Source organism: Dryobates pubescens, chromosome 2 (assembly GCF_014839835.1).
Source record: "Dryobates pubescens isolate bDryPub1 chromosome 2, bDryPub1.pri, whole genome shotgun sequence".
In the NCBI taxonomy this organism is placed as follows: domain Eukaryota; kingdom Metazoa; phylum Chordata; class Aves; order Piciformes; family Picidae; genus Dryobates; species Dryobates pubescens.
This window is the reverse complement of record NC_071613.1, coordinates 25,708,378-25,731,696: the sequence shown is the minus strand read 5'-3', so window position 1 is coordinate 25,731,696 and position 23,319 is coordinate 25,708,378. Positions and strand designations below refer to the sequence as shown.

At 43.5% G+C, this 23,319-nt stretch overlaps 1 protein-coding gene across 1 annotated transcript in view; it reads left to right on the top strand.

Moving 5' to 3' along the window:
* Positions 1 to 609: 609 nt before the first annotated feature.
* Positions 610 to 23,319, top strand: part of NDUFA10 (NADH:ubiquinone oxidoreductase subunit A10) — a 47,511-nt gene continuing 24,801 nt past the window's right edge. The window contains exons 1-8 of the mRNA XM_054172216.1: positions 610 to 754; positions 1,850 to 2,018; positions 2,635 to 2,850; positions 3,546 to 3,632; positions 5,133 to 5,254; positions 8,605 to 8,684; positions 12,995 to 13,049; positions 22,539 to 22,624. Of these exons, the coding sequence (XP_054028191.1) occupies positions 674 to 754; positions 1,850 to 2,018; positions 2,635 to 2,850; positions 3,546 to 3,632; positions 5,133 to 5,254; positions 8,605 to 8,684; positions 12,995 to 13,049; positions 22,539 to 22,624 (896 nt within the window). The 5' untranslated portion in view covers positions 610 to 673. The remainder of the gene's footprint in view (positions 755 to 1,849; positions 2,019 to 2,634; positions 2,851 to 3,545; positions 3,633 to 5,132; positions 5,255 to 8,604; positions 8,685 to 12,994; positions 13,050 to 22,538; positions 22,625 to 23,319) is intronic.

Sequence of the window (23,319 nt, the reverse complement as noted above, 5' to 3'; positions counted from 1 at the left end):
TCTAAAAGAGAGGTACCCACCAGTCTGGAACAACGAGTGGTGGTCTTGCCTACCTTCTGTCAGCTAAGAGGAGGAACACTGGGACAGAAGCTGCCTTTGATGTCTCTGGCTGGCAGTGAGGAGGCAGTGGGGGCACGAGCTGCACCCTCCACATCCAATTGTGGGATCCACCGTGCCAGCTGATGGAAAGTGGCATGATGGCAGAACATGGCCGGTGTGCAGTGGCATCCTATCCTGGTAGAGAAAGCAGGAGTAAGCAGCTTGCATCGCCAGACCTCAGGCCCTGAACATCCCACTGGACTCAGAGAGCCAGTGGGCAGGAGCAGCGTGAGAGGCTTTCGCAAGAGTCCTCCTGTCTGTTTCGGCCAAGGGATCAACGCTTGAGGAGCCAACAGGGACACTGGTGCAGAAATGTCATTTTCCTATCTCTAGTTCTTCTCAGGGAGCCTTGGCCCTGGCCAAGAAAACAAATTTTCTGGAGAACCTCACCGCCTCCCGGCTCCAGGCCTGCCTCACCGCGGCGGGGCGGGGCGGGGAGGGGCAGGGCGGAGGGCGGAGCGGCCCCGCGCTCTCACGGCCGCCCCGCACGGGCGCCAGCCCCTCCGCCAGGCGTCATCTTCCCGCGCCCGTCCTTCCGGCGCTTCGGGGTCGGCTGCGTCTCCTCGGTGCCGCTATGTCCTTGTGGGTGGCCAAGGTGGTCCCGGCTGCGGCCGCCGCCGCTCGGGGCCACCTGAGGAGTGGCATCGTGCCGGCGGTGAGCGGGGCCGGGGAAAAGGGAGGTCTCTGCACCCAGCCACGGTCGCCCGGACTGCCGCGGCCGGCGGGCTCACCTTGGGGTGCCCGGGCTCCTGCGGCCTCCCCGTGGGGCTGGCGGCTGGGACCTGACCGGTTGCGTGGCGGAGGGCTGTGCTGGCAGCGCGTTCTTCGCATCCCTTAGGAGCGGGGCCGGGCTCCCGAGCCGGCCTCTGCTAGCTCCTAGCAGCGTTCCTGGGCTCGGGGGCGCCGTGTCTCGGGGAGTGCTGAGGAACGCTTCATGGCGGGGGGGGAGGCTGAGCTTGGCTGGGCCTAGTTAGAAAGTGACATTCCCGGTGGCTTCGTAGAGAAGATTTGTGATAGAAGCACAAGTAAATACCCGAGACGGGAGTATGGTGACCCAGTGGCCTTCAGTTTGTGAATGCCATGGCTGGCTGTGCAAGCAGAAGAATAGCACATAAAAATAAAATCTTACTTGTGCAAGTGAGGTCACATCATTGTTCCAACTAAGCCTTATTCTGTTTATATCGGTCACCTGGTGGCTTTGTTGAGGGAAGCTTATTAAGATAATGCCTTGAACTTCACAGGCCAGGTGCTGTTTCTTGACACCTTTGACCAGGAACAGTTTTGTGCAGAAACGAAGCTGTAACTCGACTGAGGGACTGGGAGAGGGCCTTGAGAGAAGGAGAACGTTTCATGTTAATCTCTGCTCAGCAACAAACAAATGCAAGCAAAATCCCACTGTTGGATGTGCCGTGGGAATGCAGGGCACATCGTCTGTCCTTCACTAAGTCTGGAAAGTTTCAGTCATTGTGCAGGTTCAGAGCAGAGTTCAGGCAGAGCAGTCCTGTTTTAAATGCACTGAGAATTGTTTTGTCATCTCTGTTATTTCAGCCTTCTGTTTCTTAAACAGCTTCTCAGGTGCAGTTGTTAGGCTGAAATGTCAGCACTAATTTCACAGTATGAAAATTCCTTGTGCTGGGTGTGCGATTGTGTGTCCTGCGTGTGCAGAAGCTGCTGAAAAAGTTGCCTTTGGAGCATGCCTGGCTCAGCTAAGAGAGCTAAAATGTGTGAATTTTGTTGTGTTTTCTTTCAGGCAAGAATTCATATCAGCCCTGAGCGGAATTTGGAGTATGGTTGGTTGGCTTATATGTTAGGAGAAAGAACTACAAAAAAATTCACTGAGTACAGCAAAATCTTCACAGTGGAGGGAAACTTATCTTCTGGGAAGGGCAAGCTTGCAGAAAAAATAGCAGAAAAACTAGGTAAATATTACTATTTCTCCAATAGCTAACAGAATTTAACACTGGAATTGTGATTCTTGAGTAAAGAAAGTTAGTTCACCAAATCAGCAATTCTTTGACTTAGCAATTCATTAGTTGGGCAGTGCCACAGTTCATGTGGAGGGCTTATAGACAAGAAAAGAATAAAATGTCAGTGAGGTGTGAAATGATGGTAAGAACACTTGTCAGATCTGTGAGATGCTTGAGTAGGTATGATTTGTTGTGAATGAAATTTCAGTTCTAATGAGTTACTTTGCTCACTGAGCTCCTGGCTCTGATAAAATCACCAAGCACCTTGAAAGCTAGGATCTTCTGCATGGATGTACCCAGAGCATCAAGGTGCTTAGAGTATTGGTGGCATTAAGGTTCTACTTAGAACCAGCTCTCACTGGGAAGATGAAAGGTGGCAATACTTCAAATTAAGATTTATCTGCCCTTTGTGATGTGATTGACCAAAGAATTTTGTGCTGTTTGTAAGAGTTGCTTAAAGTACAGCTATATTGAAAAGCAAACGTCTATTTTGAAATAGAAGTTTACTATAAATGAACAAAACTTACTATTTTTATTTGTGCTGTCTTGTGGCTTTCTTTTTTCTCAGGAATGAAATATTTCCCAGAAGCAGACATCTATTATCTAAACCGAATCACAGGAGATGGAACACTGCTGCCTGAGAAATTCAATGGTTTCTGTAACCTTGAGAGGTTTTACAATGATCCCAAATGTGCCGATGGACATTCTTACCGACTGCAGTCTTGGCTGTTTGGTAACCGTGTTTTGCAGTATGCTGATGCTTTGGAGCATCTGCTGTCCACAGGTTAGGTTTCACAGTAAATACATTTCATTTCTAAATGAACAGCTTCTGAGTATAAGCTGTGAGTGAGCTGTTTAGAAGTGCTTTGCTGGTATCTGCATTTTCAGATAAAAAGCTCTTTTATTGTTAAGCCTTTTATCTTTTTTTCCTTCTTAATACCGGATAAAAACCCATTTAGAAAACTCTCTTGCACATTTTTCTGTTAGAACAGTATCTTGTATCATTTCCAGCAAAGGAAAGATGTACCAGATGTACCTTGACTTTTGCCCTGATGGTGTCTTTTGTTCAGACTTTATTGTATTAAATACTGTTTTGTGGTGATATTGTTAACATTTGAGTGTCTTCTGGTGAGAAAAGGTCTCCTTTACCACCACTGATTTAACTGTTTGTTTGTTAAGTATTTTCCAAGAAAGATGGGAAGATGTGAATGCCAGAAAGTTCCAGACACAAATGTAAATGTACTCCTTAGGTATAGTAATGCTTTGCTGCTGTAGTGGTAGGCACAGTAGGAGAATATATGTTCAAAATTACACATCCAGTATGTTTGTGCAAGCTAAAACTTAGCTTTTATCACTTTGTTTAAAGTTGCTAGAAAAGCATTCAGAAAATTGACCATAAGTGTGTTATTGTCTTAAATTTGAAATGTTGCTGCCAGCAGTCTCTGGACCTTGCTGACTGGGACCTACTTCTTGTTGCAGGACAAGGTGTGGTGATGGAACGCTCTCCCTACAGCGACTTTGTGTTTCTGGATGCAATGTTTAAACAAGGCTATATCCACAAGCGGTGTAAGTTACTGGCATGTAAAAGGAAGTTATTTTGCCATAATCTTAACCAGAAGTGTGGTAGTTTAGTTTTAAAGAAACAAAACTCTCTGCCCTGGTGCAGCTGCATCTGGAATATGTGTAGATCAGCCACAGCCAAAATATGCAAACTAACAGCTGCATGAAAGTGTGAAAGTCTGGAGAAAACAGCAGTAAATTGCAGTCATCAGGTGACCTTTTAATAAGTTGCTGCAGAGTCTGTCGTTTCTGCCTGTTCTTGGCAAATCTGGTATTTTGGCTATTCCTGAAGTGAAGGTAGTTTCCCTGACTGCTTCCTGTTCCTTCTCTCCTTTGATTTCCCTTAGATTTAGGAGATGTGCGTTTGCATTTTTTAACTTCTGCTATATGTTGCAACTTCTTGCTGAATGAGTGCTGGTTATAATGAGCTGTATCTTGCTGCTCTGCATTTGGGGAGGCAAGAAAAGCCCATCAACCCACAATTTATAGGTAATATAAAGTCCTGACAACAAATAGTGGAGTGTGCTGAAATCCTTAAACAGTGAACAGACATGCTGCTGACTGCTGCTTACTGTGCTGCCAAGCACAACAGGCTTTAAACTTTTCACAGACTGTTCAAACTTGAAAACCTGATGACTACATTTCTGGCTAAGCCAGTGAGTCTCACTAGGAAAGCTTGCATTTGAGCTAGGTTAAAGGGACCCTGTGTTAGTAGTGCTACTGAAATGTTGAGTAGATGCTTCCCCTGAACCTGTGTGGTTTGCTAATAACCAGTTATCACCTCCAAGATGTTTAGGTTATTGATTTGGTAGGGGATGTGGTAGGATAATCCAGCTGCACAGAAGTGACCAGTTTCTCTTTAGGTACGTAGTTCTGTGTGGCAAGGTGAGGTCCTCCAGTTCTGTTCTCCTAAGTGGAGCCCTGGTGGTTGTATTTTTGAAGAGGTCTGCTATCGCTTTTGCAGCACACAGAGCTCTTGAGTAGCAGTGACTGGAGGCACACTCAGTGTGGGTGAGGGAGGGCTGCTGTTGGGTTGGTGATCTCTTCAAATATTTGCTTCACCTAAGAATGATTTTTGTATGCATTGGAAGGTGGGGCAAATGCCTGGCTGTTCTGTGATTTTTTTTTCCCTCCCATTTGGGAAATAAAAGTCTTGTTGAATCATGACTTTTTTTTTTTCCCCCATTACCACCTTTCCATCACTATTATCTTTGTGGTAGGGCCATTTATTTAACATGTGAGGCGGTGGCAGAAGGCACTTTCAGTTAGGTGACCTGAGTGCTGGAGTCTCTATGGTGTTTTGAGAGGCTGTTTCTAAATGATAGAGGAAGAACCTAGGTTTCTCTAAACTTAGGTCACAAATAAATCCCCACTTTGATACAACCATGCTAATGTTCTTATATCTCAGTCTTGTGGCTTAATTGTTTTACTTTTTTTTTTGGAGGTTTGTTTATTCTAGGAACTGAATTCTATCTGAGGAAAAGTCTGCCCTTTGTTTTTGTGCAGGCCTTGATCACTACAAGGAGATCAAAGAGATCAGCATTTGTGAATTCCTGCCACCTCACTTGGTTATCTATATAGATATGCCTGTCCAAGAGGTGCAGAAGAGGATTCAAGAGAAAGGAGAGGTAATTTTATCTTGCCACTATTACTTGCTATTAATGTGTGTTGAAATCATGCCATTATGTGTGGTTTCTGAAACTGTGTGGGTACTCTGGTATGCTTGCTCTGAAAAAAACCCCAGCAAACAAGCAAAACCAAACAGCAACATAAAAAAAACCAACAGAACCAACAACTTTTTTTTGACTGCATCAGCATGCTGTCATTTCTGTAATGGCAAGTTCTATAAAATTCACCTGCTTTTGAAACCCAGCCTTTGTAGCTGCCATTTCAAGAGTCATGGCCAGGAAACATGCTTCTTACCATAAAATCTTAAGATTATCTCTACTTCCTGAGTTCCAGAGTCCCCTGTCAGCTTCCCTAGCTAATTGCCCTTTCATACATGTTGTTAGAGTGGCTCACTTGTGATCAGCAATTTCAGTTGCCTTTGTGAAAATTGATAGAATTACAAAAGCTTGGTGCTTTTGTGCTAACACAGTGAAACCACCACTTTAAACTGAAAACTGTTTTTGTGTAGCTGTTCCATGAAATAAAATATCTGGGAAGCTTTCTGACTGATGTCACATAAAGCTGATAAGAAAAACAGTCACTTCTTGTCACTAGTGCAACTGCAGTGTAGTCTGAGATGCTGTGTGACTTGCCTTTTGACATCTGACAGCTGTGGGACATGGCAACATTTGCTCTTAAAACTCCCTCTTTGAGGGGTGTCATGATTTCTCTTCAAGATGTTGTTTTTGAAGCCACAGAATTGGATGGAGCCTATAGGTAGTAATAGGACTAAGGGAAATGGAATGAAGCTGGAAGTGGGGAGATTGAGGCTGGATGTGAGAAGGAAGTTCTTCACCGTGAGAGTGGTGAAGCCCTGGAATGGGTTGTCCAGGGAGGTGGTTGGGGCGCCATCCCTGGAGCTGTTTAAGACCAGGCTGGATGAGGCTCTGGCCAGCTGGATCTAGTGTGGGGTGTCCCTGCCCATGGCAGGGGGGTTGGAACTAGATGATCCTTGTGGTCCCTTCCAACCCTGACTGATACTGTGATACTGTTAAAAAGAAAATTAACTTACTTCTATAGCATTGTCTTCAAATTACCTCTTATTATACCAGTTTATTGGATTATTGAGATAATCTTGGATCAGAAGAACTGTAGAATATCTCATATACTGACTAACCTGAAGCTGTGGTTTTTTGATTCCCTCCTATATTTGGGCATGTGCTTCTAACTGTTCTTAGATGTGTAATGAGGATTAACTTATGTTTACCTTGTACCTTGCTCAAAGGCTGAGAGAAATTGTAGACAAAGCACTTAGCAGCAGAAAGCTTGGGAGATTCAAAGAAAACTTTGATTTATTACTAAAAAAATTCTCATCTCTGAAACATTTGGTGCTGCCTGCTTCCTGGGGCATGTATGTTTGTGTGCCAGGGTTAGCTAACAGTGTTTCATTTTGCAGTTTCCTGCTCATTTAAGAGAGACTGCTGATTGCTGAAGGGCAGTGACTTCAGAGCCATAAATGAAAGACTGCCTTTGCTGCTTTGTGGTTTCTCTGGCCTGAATTTTGCACTCTACTGGACGAGTAACTTGCTTTCTGCCCTCCAGCAATTTAGGCCTCTGTGCTTTAATCAATAGGATTTGTTCGTGTAGGAAAACTATAGCTATTTTGTTTTAGCAACTTTAGTGACAGAATTGGAAGCTTCTTAATACTTTGTGGGAACCAGTGAGTTCCTTGCTCTTGGAAGCATAAAGGTTAGTGGCTATTTTGAGACCTTATGGAGAAATAGCTGCTATAACTTCCTTGGGGCAATGGCTACTGAATAGTTTGGGAATTCTGCCTCCTTTGGTGGGTGGAGTGTCTGGTGTTCAGTATGCTGTTGCAGGGCACTGGAAAAAGAAAATCTCTCCAGTGGGTCCAACTATCAGAGATGCCCATTACATTGGAAGGATATGCATCTTAAATGAACATTGTAAGCAGGAAATGCATTTTAGATTGGAAATGAAGGCACCACATGGTAGATAAGAGAAATTTTTGTAGTATTTTTTGCATGTGGAATTGAAGTCTACCATGTGGCTGATGGTAAACTGATTTAAGAGTAGGTAAAATAGCCATAAAATCCCAGAGATTTTGGAATGGATGATTGCCCACGCACTTGGCCGAAAGTGGAGAAATGGGTGCGTTTTGGCACTGTCATGAAAAGGCAGGCTCGGACAACCTTCCAGTCTGTGATTCTTTTTTTTTTTTTTTTCTGGATGATTTGTGTAATGTGAATATGCAGGTAGCTGTGATTAATCAGTCTTTGCAGAGTTAAACTTTTTGAGTCTCTTCGGTTGTGGTGGTGAGAGAAAGTTCAGTTCTCCCCCACACACAAAGAAACCATGGCTAACTCAGTTGGAGAAGCAGAAATGAATATAAGCTATATTTACAAGCAGGATGGAATGCAGTGAATATATACACAATATACAGTATTTACAATATATATAGAAATATACAGCAAAATATACAGAACAAAACTCCCTCCTCCAGCCAGGAGGGTGTCCCCCCCCTCTACCCCCTCTCTCCTCCTACCTCCTTTTTTTCCTAAAAAGGGTTAGAGAGAGGAAAAGGTAATTATTAAGGAGGAAATTCTGTTAGCTCAAAGAATATGCAAGAATTAGTTTCTTATTTGTTAGTTCAAGGTTAACTCCATCTAGCACAGCTGTTGCTCAGAGAGAGACTGAAACAGGCAGGCTGAAAAAAGACAGACTCAACTGAACATCTGAGATTCAAACTGAACTAAAAACTTAAAGTTGCATGCTACCAATCTACCAATGAAATTCGTTTAGAATATCTTGTTTTCATTATTTCATCAAAACATTCAGCCAGAGTGTTCCAGCAACTGTCCCTTTCTTAAAGGCACAGCCTAAAATGGTCACATCGGTACCCTTAGTTTATGTGAGCTCAAGGAGAACGTGATGATTGCTGTAGCACACTGAAATAAGTTGCAAGAAAGTTAATTTTGCTTTTTCTTTCTGCTTTTGAACTCGCTTTTCCCTTTCTTTGTAGACTCACTAGTGCATCAGAAGCTTACTCATATGGCTAATTGTTAAAACAATGGATGTAGTATGTGCCAAAGCAACAATTAATGCAGTCTGACTTGATTCTTGGGGAACTCTAGATACTTAGTGTCACATAAGATTTAAAACATTTGGAATGCTTAGAAATTCTTAAAATTTTCATTAATATTTGTGGTTCACTGGAGATTTGGTGCTAATAAAAGAGTGAGCTCTTGACAGATGGTGTAACACAACCTTCTGCTTAGACTGGAGTCTGTGCTGTGGGGGGTTAAAAATAAAGATCATTTCACAGCATTGTTCTCTGTTTGTCTTTTAGCCATATGAGAAAAAGGTGTCTCCTTTGTATCTCCAGAACATTGAGGATGCTTACAAGAAAACCTTCTTGCCAGAGATCAGGTTAGCAAACCAAGCTGTTTTCATTGAGTCTTTGAATAAGAATGTGTGCAAATCATAAAATCTCTGCCAACAAGCAAATACAATCATGTCAAGTGAGAAATCCTCTTTGTGCTGTGTGGTTACAATATGATGTCAATATTATATCAAATAATATGTGCAATATTATGGGGTATTGCATCCATGGCATGACTGTGTATACTTGTTTGTAGTTTTCTCTTGTATTTGAGAAGCCTGACGTGAGTGTTATAATGTTGGAAGATTACAAATGAAGACATTTTAGGTGTGAGGTTTAATAAAGCAGTGCTATTTCACTCTTAACAGCTTCAGAGTGGATGAAGTGTTGTGCACTATTACATTAAGTGGATTTCATTAATTGAACTACCTATGTTGCAAAGCTGATGGGCCCTGATCTGTTCTGTTTTTCCATCCTGCTGTTTTGAACTAAAACATTGCATTTCTCTGTGATGAAGTGAGATATAGGAAAGCATAAACTTTTTCCTAGCTCGAAGAGCACTTCAGCAACAAAGCTAGGAATCTGCACTATTTGATCTGCAAAACCAAGTTCTGCCTCCCTTTGTGACAGTATTGTGTATATGGTTGGTGTGGACACCTGCTTCTCTTTCTGTTAACTTGTGACTGTGGCTGGAGAGCTTTGTAGATGTCCAGAGTGTGGTAAGATACAGCAGTGTTTGCATGACTTGAGGAGCGTGTGATGCAATACAAGGTTTTTCTTAGGCCATTTTGGAGGGTTTGGGATTTTCCTTTTGTGAAACCACCTCTCAGTTGTCCTGACTTTGACTAGTTTCTCGGTAGTTGTACAGAGTGAGAGGTGAAGGAAATGTCCAGGTTTTTTTGTTTCCTCTTCTTTTTCTTGACCTCATGAGGCATACACCTGACAGCCTTCCACATTTGAAAAGGGTTTGATAGACTTTGTGCTTTTAAGTAATGTCTGAACTGCTGCCTCCTACAGGTGCTCTTCTCTGGGCTCCCTTGACTCTCTCTAGCTGGGATGCAAGAATGTGTCCACTGTAGACCTGGGATGAGTAGACTGTTACAGTTTCAGCTGTCCCAGTTCTTAGAGAAGTAGTATATTAAAAATCAGACTGTTTCAATCTAAAAGCTTGTGAATATAAGCAGTCTCAGTCCTTCATAAATAACTTTCTGAAAAGAAAACTCTTGAAGGTCACAGAGCCAGACCCACTTTACATCAAAATTATATGTAATCCAGTCTGTGGATAAAGCTAAATGAAAGGAGATCTTCAGGTATATTGTGGCCTGCTTGTTTCCCCTTGCTTTCTTGCTCCATTTCCCAGGATAAATCAATATAATTGTAGTGTCAGCAGCTGAACTAACTCCATACTGGCCTTGTAATTCATACGGGGTGGAAGTTGTTGGTGTGATGTATGGTCAGATGCCTCCCAGTGCATCCCCCATGGGTTAGTGGCCAGCACATGGCTCCTAGAAGGCAACAGGCTCAGGATGTAGAGGGAGTGTGGGAAGCCTTGGGACTGGCATCTCCCCAGAGGGCAGAACTGTTTTGAATTTACTGGTGAAGAGAAAAATGCTGCTTGTTCTCTGGCTCAAATTGAGCCCCAGAAATATACCATGGTGTTTAGTGAGGCTAAATCCTAGATCTGGTCCTGCTGTGATTTCAACTCCTTGCCCTTTGTTTGTACATGGTCAGTACACTCGTTAAGCAAACACCCTCCAGTTGGCATCCTCATCAGTGGATGGGCTTACAATGGCTTGTCAGATCAATCTTAGTGCTCAGGTCTGAAGGACATCTCTGCACCCTTGGTGTGGGGGAGTTGTGAATGTGTGAAACTTCAGCTTTCCACATCTCCAGACCTCACTGATGGCTTGTATGTTGGATAAATGCACAGGAGTTCATCGGTCTTTAACTGTTTGTTTACTAGCTTGCAGCGTGATGTAGTGAACTACATTCATACTTAGATATTAGTCTCTAGGCAGACTAACAGATTTGATTCCCTAACTAACCTTGAGGATGGCCAAAATCTGGTTCAGATAGACTAGAAAGAGTTGTTATAGACTGTTGAACAAACTCATGCATACTTTCCACGTTTGTACTTATGCTTGCTTGTCCTCTTGCTCCTCTTGAAGTGCAGCAGAGAAACAGTTTGTTACTTAGTAAAATTCTTGTTATCTTGTTCCATTTGTTTGGAACAACTTGATGCTGCTTGGTGTGTTTTATAGTGAATATTGAACTGTCTTAGATTTGGTGCTGCTTTTGTAGTTTGACATGTTCATTAGCATCTTTTAAGGCTTCTTTTGATAGTGATTTGTGAGTCAGCTGTTGTGATAGCTTCTACGCTGTGATTTTGAACAGACGGCTTTTGTTTTTAATTTGATTTGTCTTTTCCTGGACCAAAGCCCTAAGATTGCTAATGTTCTCCTTCATACCAGTACTGTTTCTGTTGAGCAGCTGTTTTTTCTTAATGAAAACCCTAATAATCTGCAGAGCAATAAGTGATTTGATCTGCGTTCTTACAGCAATCGCCAGTATTAAGATTCTGGTGAAGTATGGCCCCTCGCTTTGATTACACAAAGTTGGTACTGAAGATGTGAGTATGTGCTACACTGTCACAGGAGCTCCCTCTGAGAGGAGGACACTTCTTTTCTTCCTGTGACATAAGAGTCCTTGTGAGGCTTTCTGCTTTGTTTTCAAGTTGAGAGCAAACTCCTTAAGTAGTTCCCCTACTAGGCTGACTGTGAGAACTTGGGAGCTTATAGGAATTAAAGGCATTTTGTAAATGAACTTTTTATACCAGAGCTGTTTTAACTGACTAGTGTTAATGCAGTCCAGGAACTAGTTTGGACTGCTGCAGTTAAAAGTTATTTTTATGTTGTGACTATTTAGGACAGCTTAGATGCCAGCCTTACTGTTGATTAAACTCAAAAGTGGTTGTCTGAACAGTCTGCAAATTCTTCTCCATGCTCTTCAGCTTTGCTGTGTATTTTTTGACATAGCATCCACATTGGGCTTCCAGTTTGTCTGTGATGTTTTTGTTAGCTAAAGAGGGCCAATGGCATCCTGGCCTGCATTAGGAATAGTGTGGCCAGCAGGAGCAGGGAGGTCATTGTGCCCCTGTACTCTGCATTGGTTAGGCCGCACCTTGAGTACTGTGTTCAGTTCTGGGCCCCTCAGTTTAAGAAGGACATTGAGACACTTGAACGTGTCCAGAGAAGGGCAACGAGGCTGGTGAGAGGCCTTGAGCACAAGCCCTATGAGGAGAGGCTGAGGGAGCTGGGATTGTTTAGCCTGGAGAAGAGGAGGCTCAGGGGTGAGCTCATTGCCCTCTACAACTACCTGAAAGGTGGTTGTAGCCAGGAAGGGGTTGGTCTCTTCTCCCAGGCAACCAGCACCAGAACAAGGGGACACAGTATCAAGCTGCACCAGGGGAGGTTTAGACTCAAAGTGAGAAGAAAGTTCTTCACCGAGCGAGTCATTCGTCATTGGAATGTGCTGCCCAGGGAGGTGGTGGAGTCACCGTCCCTGGAGGTGTTCAAGAGGAGATTGGATGTGGCACTTGGTGCCATGGTTTAGTCATGAGGTCTGTGGTGACAGGTTGGACTTGATGATCCTCAAGGTCTCTTCCAACCTTAGTGATACTGTGAAAGGAAAGGTCTTGCAGAGCAGCTGGAGCAGGTTTGGCAACAAGTATTACAGAGGGTGGCTGTGCCTATGTAGTATTAAAATGTGTTCATCTAGGAGCTCTTGTCATGGCCCTACTCTGCAGGTGTCTTTTCTGTCATGGTTGCTATATGAATAAGAAGGTGTTGTAACCAGGAAACTATTACCTGTTTTAAATGTTTTTATACTTACAGACCCAGGTGTCTGCATTGTATTGCTTCAGTCAGCTCAGTGCTAGAACACAATGAATGTATTCCTCTCTTAAAAATAAAGAATTAATGTATTTGTTATAAAATAAAGGGCATATGGAAGTTTTGGGTTAGGCTGGTTGAACCTTTCACTTGGCTTCCAGTAGATTGGGTTAAGTATTTACCTTAGAGAAATGGAAACAAATTCATTGTTAGGACTTTTAAATTGTTTTCTTTTAACTGAAACTCTGTAGGTACCACAGTTCATTTACCAAATTTCCATCAGGAGAGGAACAACTTACAGGCCTTCTTGGAATTGTATTGTAAAACCTCTAAGCATTTAAAAAACCTGTAATAATTCTGGTTCTGTGTTTCTGCCTTTCAACTTAATTTCTGCTTCATTTTGAAGCAGCAGGGAGAGGATGGGTAGAGCAGTTGTCAGGGAAATTGATTTGTTGTTCTCTTTTCAGTGAGACCACCGAAATTCTGCAGTACACAGGAAGTGAGGCAGAGGACATAGAGAAGGTAAGAGTTCGCTGCATATATTGAACTTTCTTTCCCCTCAAACTTCCAAGACTGCAATGTAAAGGAAACATTGTCCTAGATAACAAACTTAGATGCATTATGTATGTTGCTATGGCACAGAGCTGGGCTGGGTCTGAAGTAGAATATTTCAGTGAGTGAGTGCCACTTTGTCAGGAGAGTGGAAATTTCACTTCTCATCCCTGTTGTGAAAATTTCTTTCTGGCTGGACAAGCAAAGCTCTCTATAGACCACACGATTATCACTAATTTTTTTAGTGTATTAGATGTCCATCTTTAGATGTAACTTGTGCCTGGTGTTCCCAAATTTAGTTTGTTTCTCCATGTAGATCCTTTGAGGGAGGTGAAAACATCATTCCCTCAGAACCTGCTGGGCTGTGCAGTGTTTGGCTGTTCAGTCAGCATCTCTGTTTGAAGTGGCTGGTGGGATACGCAAGGCTTTGCATAGCTCATGCTTTGCACAGCATAGGAACTGATGGCATTAACTAAGTTAAATCAACCCCAATATTCAGCTCTGTCTTAGCTACCCATGTAAGGTCGGTCTGTTGGCTTTTGCCATTGAGCAGTGTCCTGTGCTGAAATTTGGCACACAAATTCCTATGTGGTAAAAGAGCTTCTGTTTTCTAAAAGCTTGTCACTACTTGTGTATAGCAAAGAGCTGTGTAACAAGAGCTGTTACAAGTGTTGTAACTGTGGGTTATTCATCTACATGAGCTAGCAGGTGGTATTTAAACTGCAGTTTTCCCTCCCGATGGTTTTATTAGCCTTGGACCAAGCCAGATAAATTGTGTTCTCATTTCCAGAAATAAACCTGCTCTTATTATGTGATAGGATTAACATGAGATCACTGCTTCCTCCTACTCCACTGTGTAATTTTTTAGAGTAGGTGTAATGTATTTGCCTTATTTCAGCAGACGTACTTGCTCACAGTGGACTAGCAGGACAAGAAGCCTTTCGCTTCTCTATTATTAACTTTTCTCTGTAGCTACTCTCCCCTGTTGCGAAGAGCAACAAGCTTTTTGTAATGCTGGACAGGTCTGTAGTGGGCCTGTTTTAGTTCTAGGAATGGAAGCTATACAGCGAGTCCCTCAAAGCTCACTTGAATTCTGTAGTAGCAATAAGGATCTCAACTGCACTAAAAACATCTTTTCAGATGTGTCCTGCTGATGTTACTATTTTCATCCTGTTTTTCTTCTCTGAAAGCTCTGACAGAATTCCACTTAATGCTCTGTTTTCCTCTGATAGAGTGGAAAAGAAATATGAGGTTTGTTATATTGCTTTTTGCTTCAAGAAGTAAGTCCAGGCATTTGCACAGCAGCTTGTGATTAATTCCTGAATCAGCTGGGAAGAGAGAAGCAGCAGAGTGATTACTCTGAGATGGAAAACTTAGTAGTTTGGGAAAGGGAGCAGCTTGGAGAAGTGTAACAGGCAAAAGGAAAACCACATTTGTTTCAGTATACCAGCCCCTGTCCACCCACCTGCACAAAGTATGATATTCAGCAGGTTGTTGGCAGACTTGCTGCAGATGTTTGCATGTAGTTCTGGGGGGACACTTCCATCTGGCCATGGGGAAAGGTCTTACAGCCATTCCTAGCTAAGCCTCCAAGCCAGTGCTTCACTGAAGATCTGTAAGCCCAACCTTGTTCATAGCAAGGGAGTTTTCTGACTGCTTACTGCCTCTGTGGAGCTCTTTTTACAAGCCAAAACAAGTTCTATGAACATTTGTGGGTGTTGCAGGTGGCACCCTATTACTGCTGTGCTCACTTGCGAGTGGTCTGGGTTTGACTGGACTTAAGGTAATTTTCTTTGCAAGCGCCCATATGGTGCTGTGCTTTAGATCTCCCCAGAGCAGTGCTGCAAATGCACCACTTATTTTGGCTGTTACTGAGCAGTGTTTGCACAGTGCCAAGTCTGTCTTTCACACTGCTCCCTGCCATTAGGCTGGGGGTGTGCAGAGAGGTTTGGGGAGGGGCACAGCTGAGACAATCTGACTTGGACTGACCAAATAGATATTCCACACCATGTAATGTCACTATTAGCAAGAAAACTGGGGGAAGGCTTTTTTCCAAACTAGTAGTTGCTGAGGACAATCTTGGGAGCAAGGGGCTGGAAAACCTTCCAAATCTTTGAACTTGGTTCCTACTGTTGGAACAGGTGATAACACCTGTTTCACTTGGAGTCTGCAGTAAACTCCCCTGTTAAGCCTGACTTTGTTCAAATGAACAGTGTGTGGATTTTAGTTGTCCTTCTGTGTTACAGTACTCTGCACCTAATATCCTTCTGTTCCCTTACAAAAACTTTGTGAAGCAGAAAATAACTTTCCTGGTCCTAAAACTTGTACCTGCTGTTGACTGCACTGGTGTGCATTTCTAGGCATCTTAGTTTCCTTTATGAGAATGTGGTTGTGTGCCATGTTTTGTGTCCTGCCCTGTTGTGGCTGGATTTCTGGACACTCGTGTGCTTGATAACAGAGGTTATCATCATTAACCAGTAAACTTCTGAGACAGTTTGAGTTTATAGCCACAAAAAGGGCTGATAGCTTCAATGTCTACAACTACCTGAAGAGTGGTTGTAGCCAGGAGGGGCTTGGTCTCTTCTCACAGGCAACCAGCACCAGAACAAGAGGACACAGTCTCAAGCTGCAGCAGGGGAAGTTTAGGCTCGAGGTGAGGAGAAAGTTCTTCACAGAGTTGTTAGCTGTTGGAATGTGCTGCGCAGGGAGGTGGTGGAGTCACCATCCCTGGAGGTGTTCAAGAGGGGATTGGACGTGGCACTTGGTGCTGTGGTCTAGTAGGCATGAGGTCTTAGGTGACAGGTTGGACTTGATGATCTTTGAGGTCTTTTCCAACCTCGTTGATCCTATGAATGTGGCAGCAAATAAATAGAAGTTCACAGTGAAATCACACTTCAAGGAGGCAACTGCATGCATTGGAGTAGTGCAAAATTTCTGAACTCTCTGGAAATGAGGTGATTTTTGGAAGATTTAAAAAAAAAATCCAAAGGCATTTCCCTTTTTTGTAAGATCAACTGTATTTATGTAAATGGCTACTTGCAACCTTTACCAGCTGATAGTTCTGATGTGAATCCTTCTGTATCATTATTGGCACTGGCACTGGTGAGGCCACACCTTCAATACTCTGGTTTTGGATCCCTCACTGCAAGAAAGACATCAAGGTGTTAGAGAAAAAGAGGCCAAGGAGAGGGAATCTTGCTCTCTACAGCTACCTGAGAGGTTTCAGAGATGTGGGGATCAGTCTCTTTTCCCTGAGTAATGAGTGAGGAACAAGAGGAAACAGCATCCAGTTGCACCAGGGGAGGTTTAAGTTGGCTATTTCTTCAGTGAAAGGATTGCAAAGCACTGGCAGAGGCTGCCTGGGGCAGTGGTGGAGTCACCATCTATGGAGGGATTTAAAAGACATACAGGTGTGGTGCTGAGGCACATGGTTTACTGATGGACTTGGCAGTGTAGGGTTAATAGTTGAACTTGATCCTAAAGGTCTTTTATAACCTAAATGATTCCATGAGTTGTGATTTTTCAGGAAGGGGGGGGGTGGAAATAAGAAAGAGGATAAACCTTCACATTTTGTCTTTAGTCCTGGAGTTACTATTTCTAAATAGATCTGGAGTCTCAGATTTCAGTCTTGCAAGCAGCCCTGTGAAAAATGGAGAGCACAGCCTCATTGTTCTTGTGCATAAAAAAATAAAGCATTGCTTCCCTGCTAGCAGGGTGCCCTTGTTTCTGTGGTGGGCATATTGCAGCTGGAAGGCACTGCTTGTTAAAGTTCACACACCTTCAGCCACAGTGATTTGCAGTGAGAAGCATCCTTTCTGTCAAGAAGGATCAGTATCCCAGGAATCATATGTTTTCTGCCATATTTTTAGATGTTGGTTGTGGTGGTTTTTTTTTGTTCTTGAGGGACAAACATAATGAAATAGGAAGAAGCTGAAATGAACAAAAAGCCAAGGTCAGGGTGTGGGTGGGAATATTGAGCAACTGCAGTTATATATTCCCCCCCCACCCCCCCCATGTAACAAAAGATAAGATTTGAGAACCATGATATTGCAAGAAGGTAGCCATGGATGTTTGGTAGCAGAAATGAGAGAGAGGATGTTACTTGTTTACTCCCTTTCCTTCTCTCTAAGCATGTGTTGAAGTGGACAGAATAAAGCAGCTTGTGTCCTCCTTTGCTGCTTTTTTTTTTTTTCAGTAAACTCCATTGCTAGAGATTTTACTTTAATCCTTTCAATCAGGGTTTAAAGTCACTCCAAAGCTCTTATTGCTCAAGTAGAGAGTCTTCTTGTGTCATCACTGTACATAGGGTCATCATTATGCACTGATTGTAGTTCTTAATTTGGTTGGACCTCTCTGGACTAGAGGAATAATTACAATTTAAGTACAGGATGATACAATTTTCATTGTTAGAAGTTAGCTATAGAGTGTGGTACTCTTTCCACTCCAAAGAATAAACTTTTTTTTACCTTTCTGATTCAGTTTACCTTGGAATGAAGTGGTTGAAATTTGGAAAGAAGGGTTAGCAGGAGGGATTTGGCTTTGGCTTGTAGGGTGTATTCTGCTGACAGATAGCAATGCTTAGCTGCTAGATAGCTGCAATCTACAGATTATTTGCTATGTGATTTGGGAACTTCTTTGTTTAATCACCTTATAGTTGAATGGCTTCTGATTTGCTTATAGCAGAACTTAGAAATTACTTCTGTTTCTGAAGCGTGTTTTGAAAAGATCCCTTGGGGTGTCATATTGTGATTAACATCAGTTGTAGTGGCCAAAGGAGTGCTGAGTGCTGAAATGAGCTTCATTAGCATAGAACCATAGAATCAGTATGGTTAGAAAAGACCTCAAAGATCATCAAGTCCAACCTGTCACCCAAGACCTCATGACTACTAGACCAGGGCACCAAGTGTCATGTCCAATCCCCTCTTGAACACCTCCAGGGACAGTGACTCCACCACCTCCCTGAGCAGCCCATTCCAATGACTAACAACTCTTTCAGTGAAGAACTTTCTCCTCACCTCGAGCCTAAACCTCCCCTGCTGCAGCTTGAGACTGTGTCCTCTTGTTCTGGTGCTGGTTCCCTGTGAGAAAAGACCAAGCTCCTCCTGGCTACAACCTCCCTTCAGGTAGTGGTAGACAACAATAAGGTCTCCCCTGAGCCTCCTCTTCTCCAAGCATACCTCAGACTGCTTTTACCTGAGAATAAAGCTGAGAATAAGTAGTATGCTATATTTTTTTTTTTTTCCCATGCTCTGGATATTAAAAAAGGGCTGGTGGTAGAAAGAAAGTGGCTTGGAAACCTAAATTACTTAATTTTTTGTGTGCTTGTGAATAGTGTTTTTTGTCTTATATATCAATTTTATTCAGTGTCACCAGCTTGTGCTGGAGAGAATAGAATAGAATAGACCAGACCAGGTTGGAAGAGACCTTCAAGATCATCGTGTCCAACCTATCATCCAACACCACCCAACCAACTAAACCATGCAACCAAGCACCTTATCAAGTCTCCTCCTGAACACCTCCTTCAGTGATGGTGACTCCACCACCTCCTTGGAGAGAATGATGAAAATAGCACAGATTTGGTCTGTCAGTAGCCTCCTGTATCCTTTGCTAGTGCAGCAGTGAAATGCCCCAGTTAGCCTTCAAAAACTTACCATTTGTAGGTGCTGTATGTGTACTGAGCTCCTTTCTGTAAGCTGTGGTCTGAACTTTGTAGGATTGCAGCCTGTATTGCTCCCTGTGTCCCTCTCTTGCTTAAAGAACCTGAGAAGGAGGAATTTGGGGAGAAGTCAGCTGACAGAGCACCCTATTGAGGTTTGGTGTCTTTGTCCTCAGAAATGATAGGAACAGGAACAGTGTCACCTGCTGCTGCTTGCCACCCGCCTTGCTCCTCCAGAAACAGCATTCACCACATCATTGTGAAACAGGCTCAGAAGCTTAGTTGCAAAGATTATGGAAAGGGATCTCATTACTGAAACAGCAGTGATGGTTTGGTGTGGGGTTTTTTTTTCCTTTTTTCCCTTCTAAATCCTTCTATTCTCTGCAATTTATTAAGTTGTCATCTCTCCTGGATATTATTGCAAGTTGTGCTGCGATCAGGTTTAAATCATTCATTTGCTGCTAATTCCCAGGGGATGCTAGGATATTTCTTTTAAATTAGGAAGCTGTTAAGAAGCTGCTGGGAGAGAAGCCTTCTGGTATGGTAATAGGAGTGCACAAAACTAATTAGGATACAGTTTTCTTTTTTCCCCTGCAATAAATTCTGAGCCCTGTTAGTAACTATTATTAGTCCTGTTGTGAGCCATGGCAGGGTGTTTCCAAAGCTTTGCTGTGGAGTAGAGTAGAATAGAATAAATCAGGTTGGAAGAGACCTTCAAGATCATCGCATCCAACCCATCATCCAACACCACCTAATCAACTAAACCATGCAACCAAGCACCCTATCAAGTCTCCTCCTGAACACCTCCAATGATGGTGACTCCACCACCTCCCTGGGCAGCCCATTCCAATGGGCAGTCACTCTCTCTGTAGAATTTCTTCCTAACATCCAGTCTGAATCTCCCCTGGTGCAGCTTGAGACTGTGTCTTCTGGTGCTGCTTGCCTGGGAGAAGGTACCAACCCCCACCTGTCTACAGCCTCCCTTCAGGTAGTTGTAGAGAGCAATAGGGTCTCCCCTGAGCCTCCTCTTCTCCTGGCTAATCAATCCCAGTTCCCTCAGTCTCTCCTCATAGGGCTTGTGTTCCAAACCCCTCACCAGCTTTGTTGCCCTTCTCTGGACACATTCCAGCAACTTAACATCTTTCCTAAACTGAGGGGCCCAGAACTGGACACAGGACTCAAGGTGTGGCCTAACCAGCGCTGAGTACAGAGGCAGAATGACCTCCCTGCAATTTCTTTTGCGTAGCTAACAGGAGGTATGGTGGAAATTCAGTGTTGACATGAATTAAAGTAAATAATGGATATTTGAACCAAATAATCTTTCTTTGCATCCTTGAATGCTGCTCCTGGGGAAGTGTGTTGCAGCAGTTTGGTAGGAAGAAGCAGTTTCTACATGTAGTTCTGAAAAACCTTATAGATGCCTGTGGCACAGTTTTGTTTTTTTTAAGATTGAAATGTTTTTCCATCAACAGATGGATTTGTCATTGGCTTTTTCTGGGTGTGAAACACAGGTTTCTGATGCCCTCAGCTGCAGCATCTGGCTTTGCCACCTGATCAGCAAAATCAGTTTTAAGGAAATAAAATCTGTCCAGTCGACTGGCTGGACAGATGGGCGGAGTCCAACGGGATGTCATTCAACGAGTCCCAAGTGCCGGGTGCTGCACTTTGGCCATGGCAACCCCATGCAGAGCTACAGGCTGGGGTCAGAGTGGCTGGAGAGCTGCCAAACAGAGAGGGACCTGGGGGTGCTAATCGACAGCTGCTAAACATGAGCCAGCAGTGTGTCCAGGTGGCCAAGAAAGCCGATGGCATCCTGGCCTGCATTAGGAATAGTGTGGCCAGCAGGAGCAGGGAGGTCATTGTGCCCCTGTACTCTGCATTGGTTAGGCCACATCTTGAGTACTGTGTCCAGTTCTGGGCCCCTCAGTTTAAGAAGGACATCAAGACACTTGAACATGTTCAGAGAAGGGCAACGAGGCTGGTGAGAGGCCTTGAGCACAAGCCCTGTGAGGAGAGGCTAAGGGAACTGGGGTTATTTAGCCTGGAGAAGAGGAGGCTCAGGGGTGACCTCATTGCCCTCTACAACTACCTGAAAGGTGGTTGTAGCCAGGAAGGGGTTGGTCTCTTCTCCCAGGCAACCAGCACCAGAACAAGGGGACACAGTCTCAAGCTGCACCAGGGGAGTTCTAGGCTCGAGGTGAGGAGAAAGTTCTTCACTGAGCGAGTCGTTCGTCATTGGAATGGGCTGCCCAGGGAGGTGGTGGAGTCACCATCCCGGGAGGTGTTCAAGAGGAGATTGGACGTGGCACTTGGTGCCATGGTCTAGTCATGAGGTCTGTGATGACAGGTTGGACTTGATGATCCTCGAGGTCTCTTCCAACCTTGGCAATACTGTGATACATGCCTGAAGGATATGACCATGCAGTCATATCTATAAGCCATTATTTCTTGTCATAAAAACACCATAATACTGGTAACAGAGTGGACCTTTGTAGTTGAAACTGCTTTGTAATTAGCATTTTTTACTGCTTTTTAAGTGGTAGTAGATGGGATTTAGTGTTTATTGTGATTGCAGGGAATAATTATAGGGAATTTAATGTACAGTATGGAACAGAAGTATTTTTCATCTACCATTCTGTTACTGGTGGTGTCACTGATGGCCTACTTACTTGTCAGTGGACTGACAGCGTATCAACAGGATTTTGTTCCTGACCTCATAGCTTTATCCTTTACTTCTGGGAAAGTCCCCTAAAAAAGTGATGTTTGGTGTGGTAACAATCCCCTCCTCTCCAGCTTGCTTCAAGGTACTATCTCCACTTCATCATGCAACTTAAGTGCATATTCCTGCCACTACTTCAGGTTTCCTTCAGGTCTAGTCAGTCATGAATGATAAGCTCAGGCTTGTGGTACGCAATTACCTATTGGACCAGCAAATATGTGTTTTCTGGTGAAGCCAGGCTGTAAATGAAGCTCAAATGTGGGATTGGTAAGTTTGGGGATGCTGAGGAAATAATTGGCTGAGCTGATGTTACTTGTTTGAATGGTTCTGGGTGCTCAGCTGTGAGTTTTTACCTTTCTGCTTGGGGTCTGTGCTTGTGTAGGTAGCTCCTCTGCCTGCATGTGTTGGTTGCCTGATGAAATGATGAGCCTTTGGACTTCCCTCAGGGCGACTGCTTCAAGTGTTTTGAGTTTTTTAGACTGAAACATGCATCAGTTTCTGTGATGTGAACCACACAGAGCAACACCAAGAGGACCGCAACTTCTCCTCAGTGTGTGCTACTGATTCTTTTTGGAACAAACCAACCCAGCAAACCAACAGGCCTCCTAAGTAGCATGATACTTATGTTTGCAACAAAATGGGGTTAAATTTAGACTTAGTTCCATTTCCTCCTTGTTCTGCCTTAGATGGGATTGTACTTTCTTTGCTTCCTTTCAACTTCAGTAGTAGGTTGAAGAGTGTCTTGGAGCAGATAAGAATTTGCAAATAAGACCTCTCTCAGCCAGGTTATTACCTGCCATCTTCTGCTCACCAAGGCTGAAAGCGTGAAGGGCTTCGGGGCTGGCCCCTGTGTGTCTGCCCAGTGCCGATAGCAGGGCCACAACCTCCAGAAATGTGAGGGAGAGATGTTAGCTCTAAATATTTGCATTGCTAACACAGCTTTAGCAGCGAGGCCTTTTTACTGGGTGATTGTTCAATAACCCATTTTGATTATTTCATTGATTTGCAGACTGTGTCCATTGTGGGTTTTTTTTGTTTTGTTTTGGATGTTCTGATCAGACTAATTTTTATCTTCTGATTCCAGGTAATTGAAGACATTGAGTACCTGAAGTTTGACAAGGGGCCGTGGCCGGAGCAGGATGATGTTGCTTTCCATCATTTGAGACTTTAGTAAGTGTGATGTCTTCCAGTAACTGAACATTACTTAGCCTCAGATCTGAGAATATGGTTAAAGCCTTGAGGTTTTCAAGGTACATTTGTATTTGCACTCTGACTTCTTGTTTTGTCAGAAGTCAGCAGCAGTAGTAGGCTTTTGTAATGCTGGGGCTTGGCACTGTAATACGGTGTGGCATTTTGCTGCTGCTGATAATTGATGAGACGAGAGACTCTAGACTAACAGATTCCATTCCATTAATGAAGCACAAGATCTCTCCAGGCATTTCCTAAGTGCTGTGACCTGTGGCCCTTAGAGAGGTATTTTTTGTGAGTGCTTCTTTTCCTGGGTAATAAAAGAAAAAAGCATTTTACTTCAAACCAGCATTTATGCAGTTGGCGTGGTGGTTTCTCTTCTGTCCTGGCATTGACAGAGCTTGTAGCAAGTTTTGTGTGTGATGCTGCTTAGATTGGCTGTGTTTAGAGTGTGTTGTGTTTTGTTTTTTAATTTCTAGAACCAGGCTGATTTCTTATCTTGTCTGCTGGTCAATAAATCCTTATTTACTCCTTTCCCCTGACTCCCAGTAAATAACTCTAAATAGAAGCTTTAATCCTAATTCGTAGAATCATTAAGATTGGAAAAGACCTCTAAGATCATCAAGTCCAACTGTCAACCCAACACTGCCAACCATGTCCTGAAGTGCCACATCTGC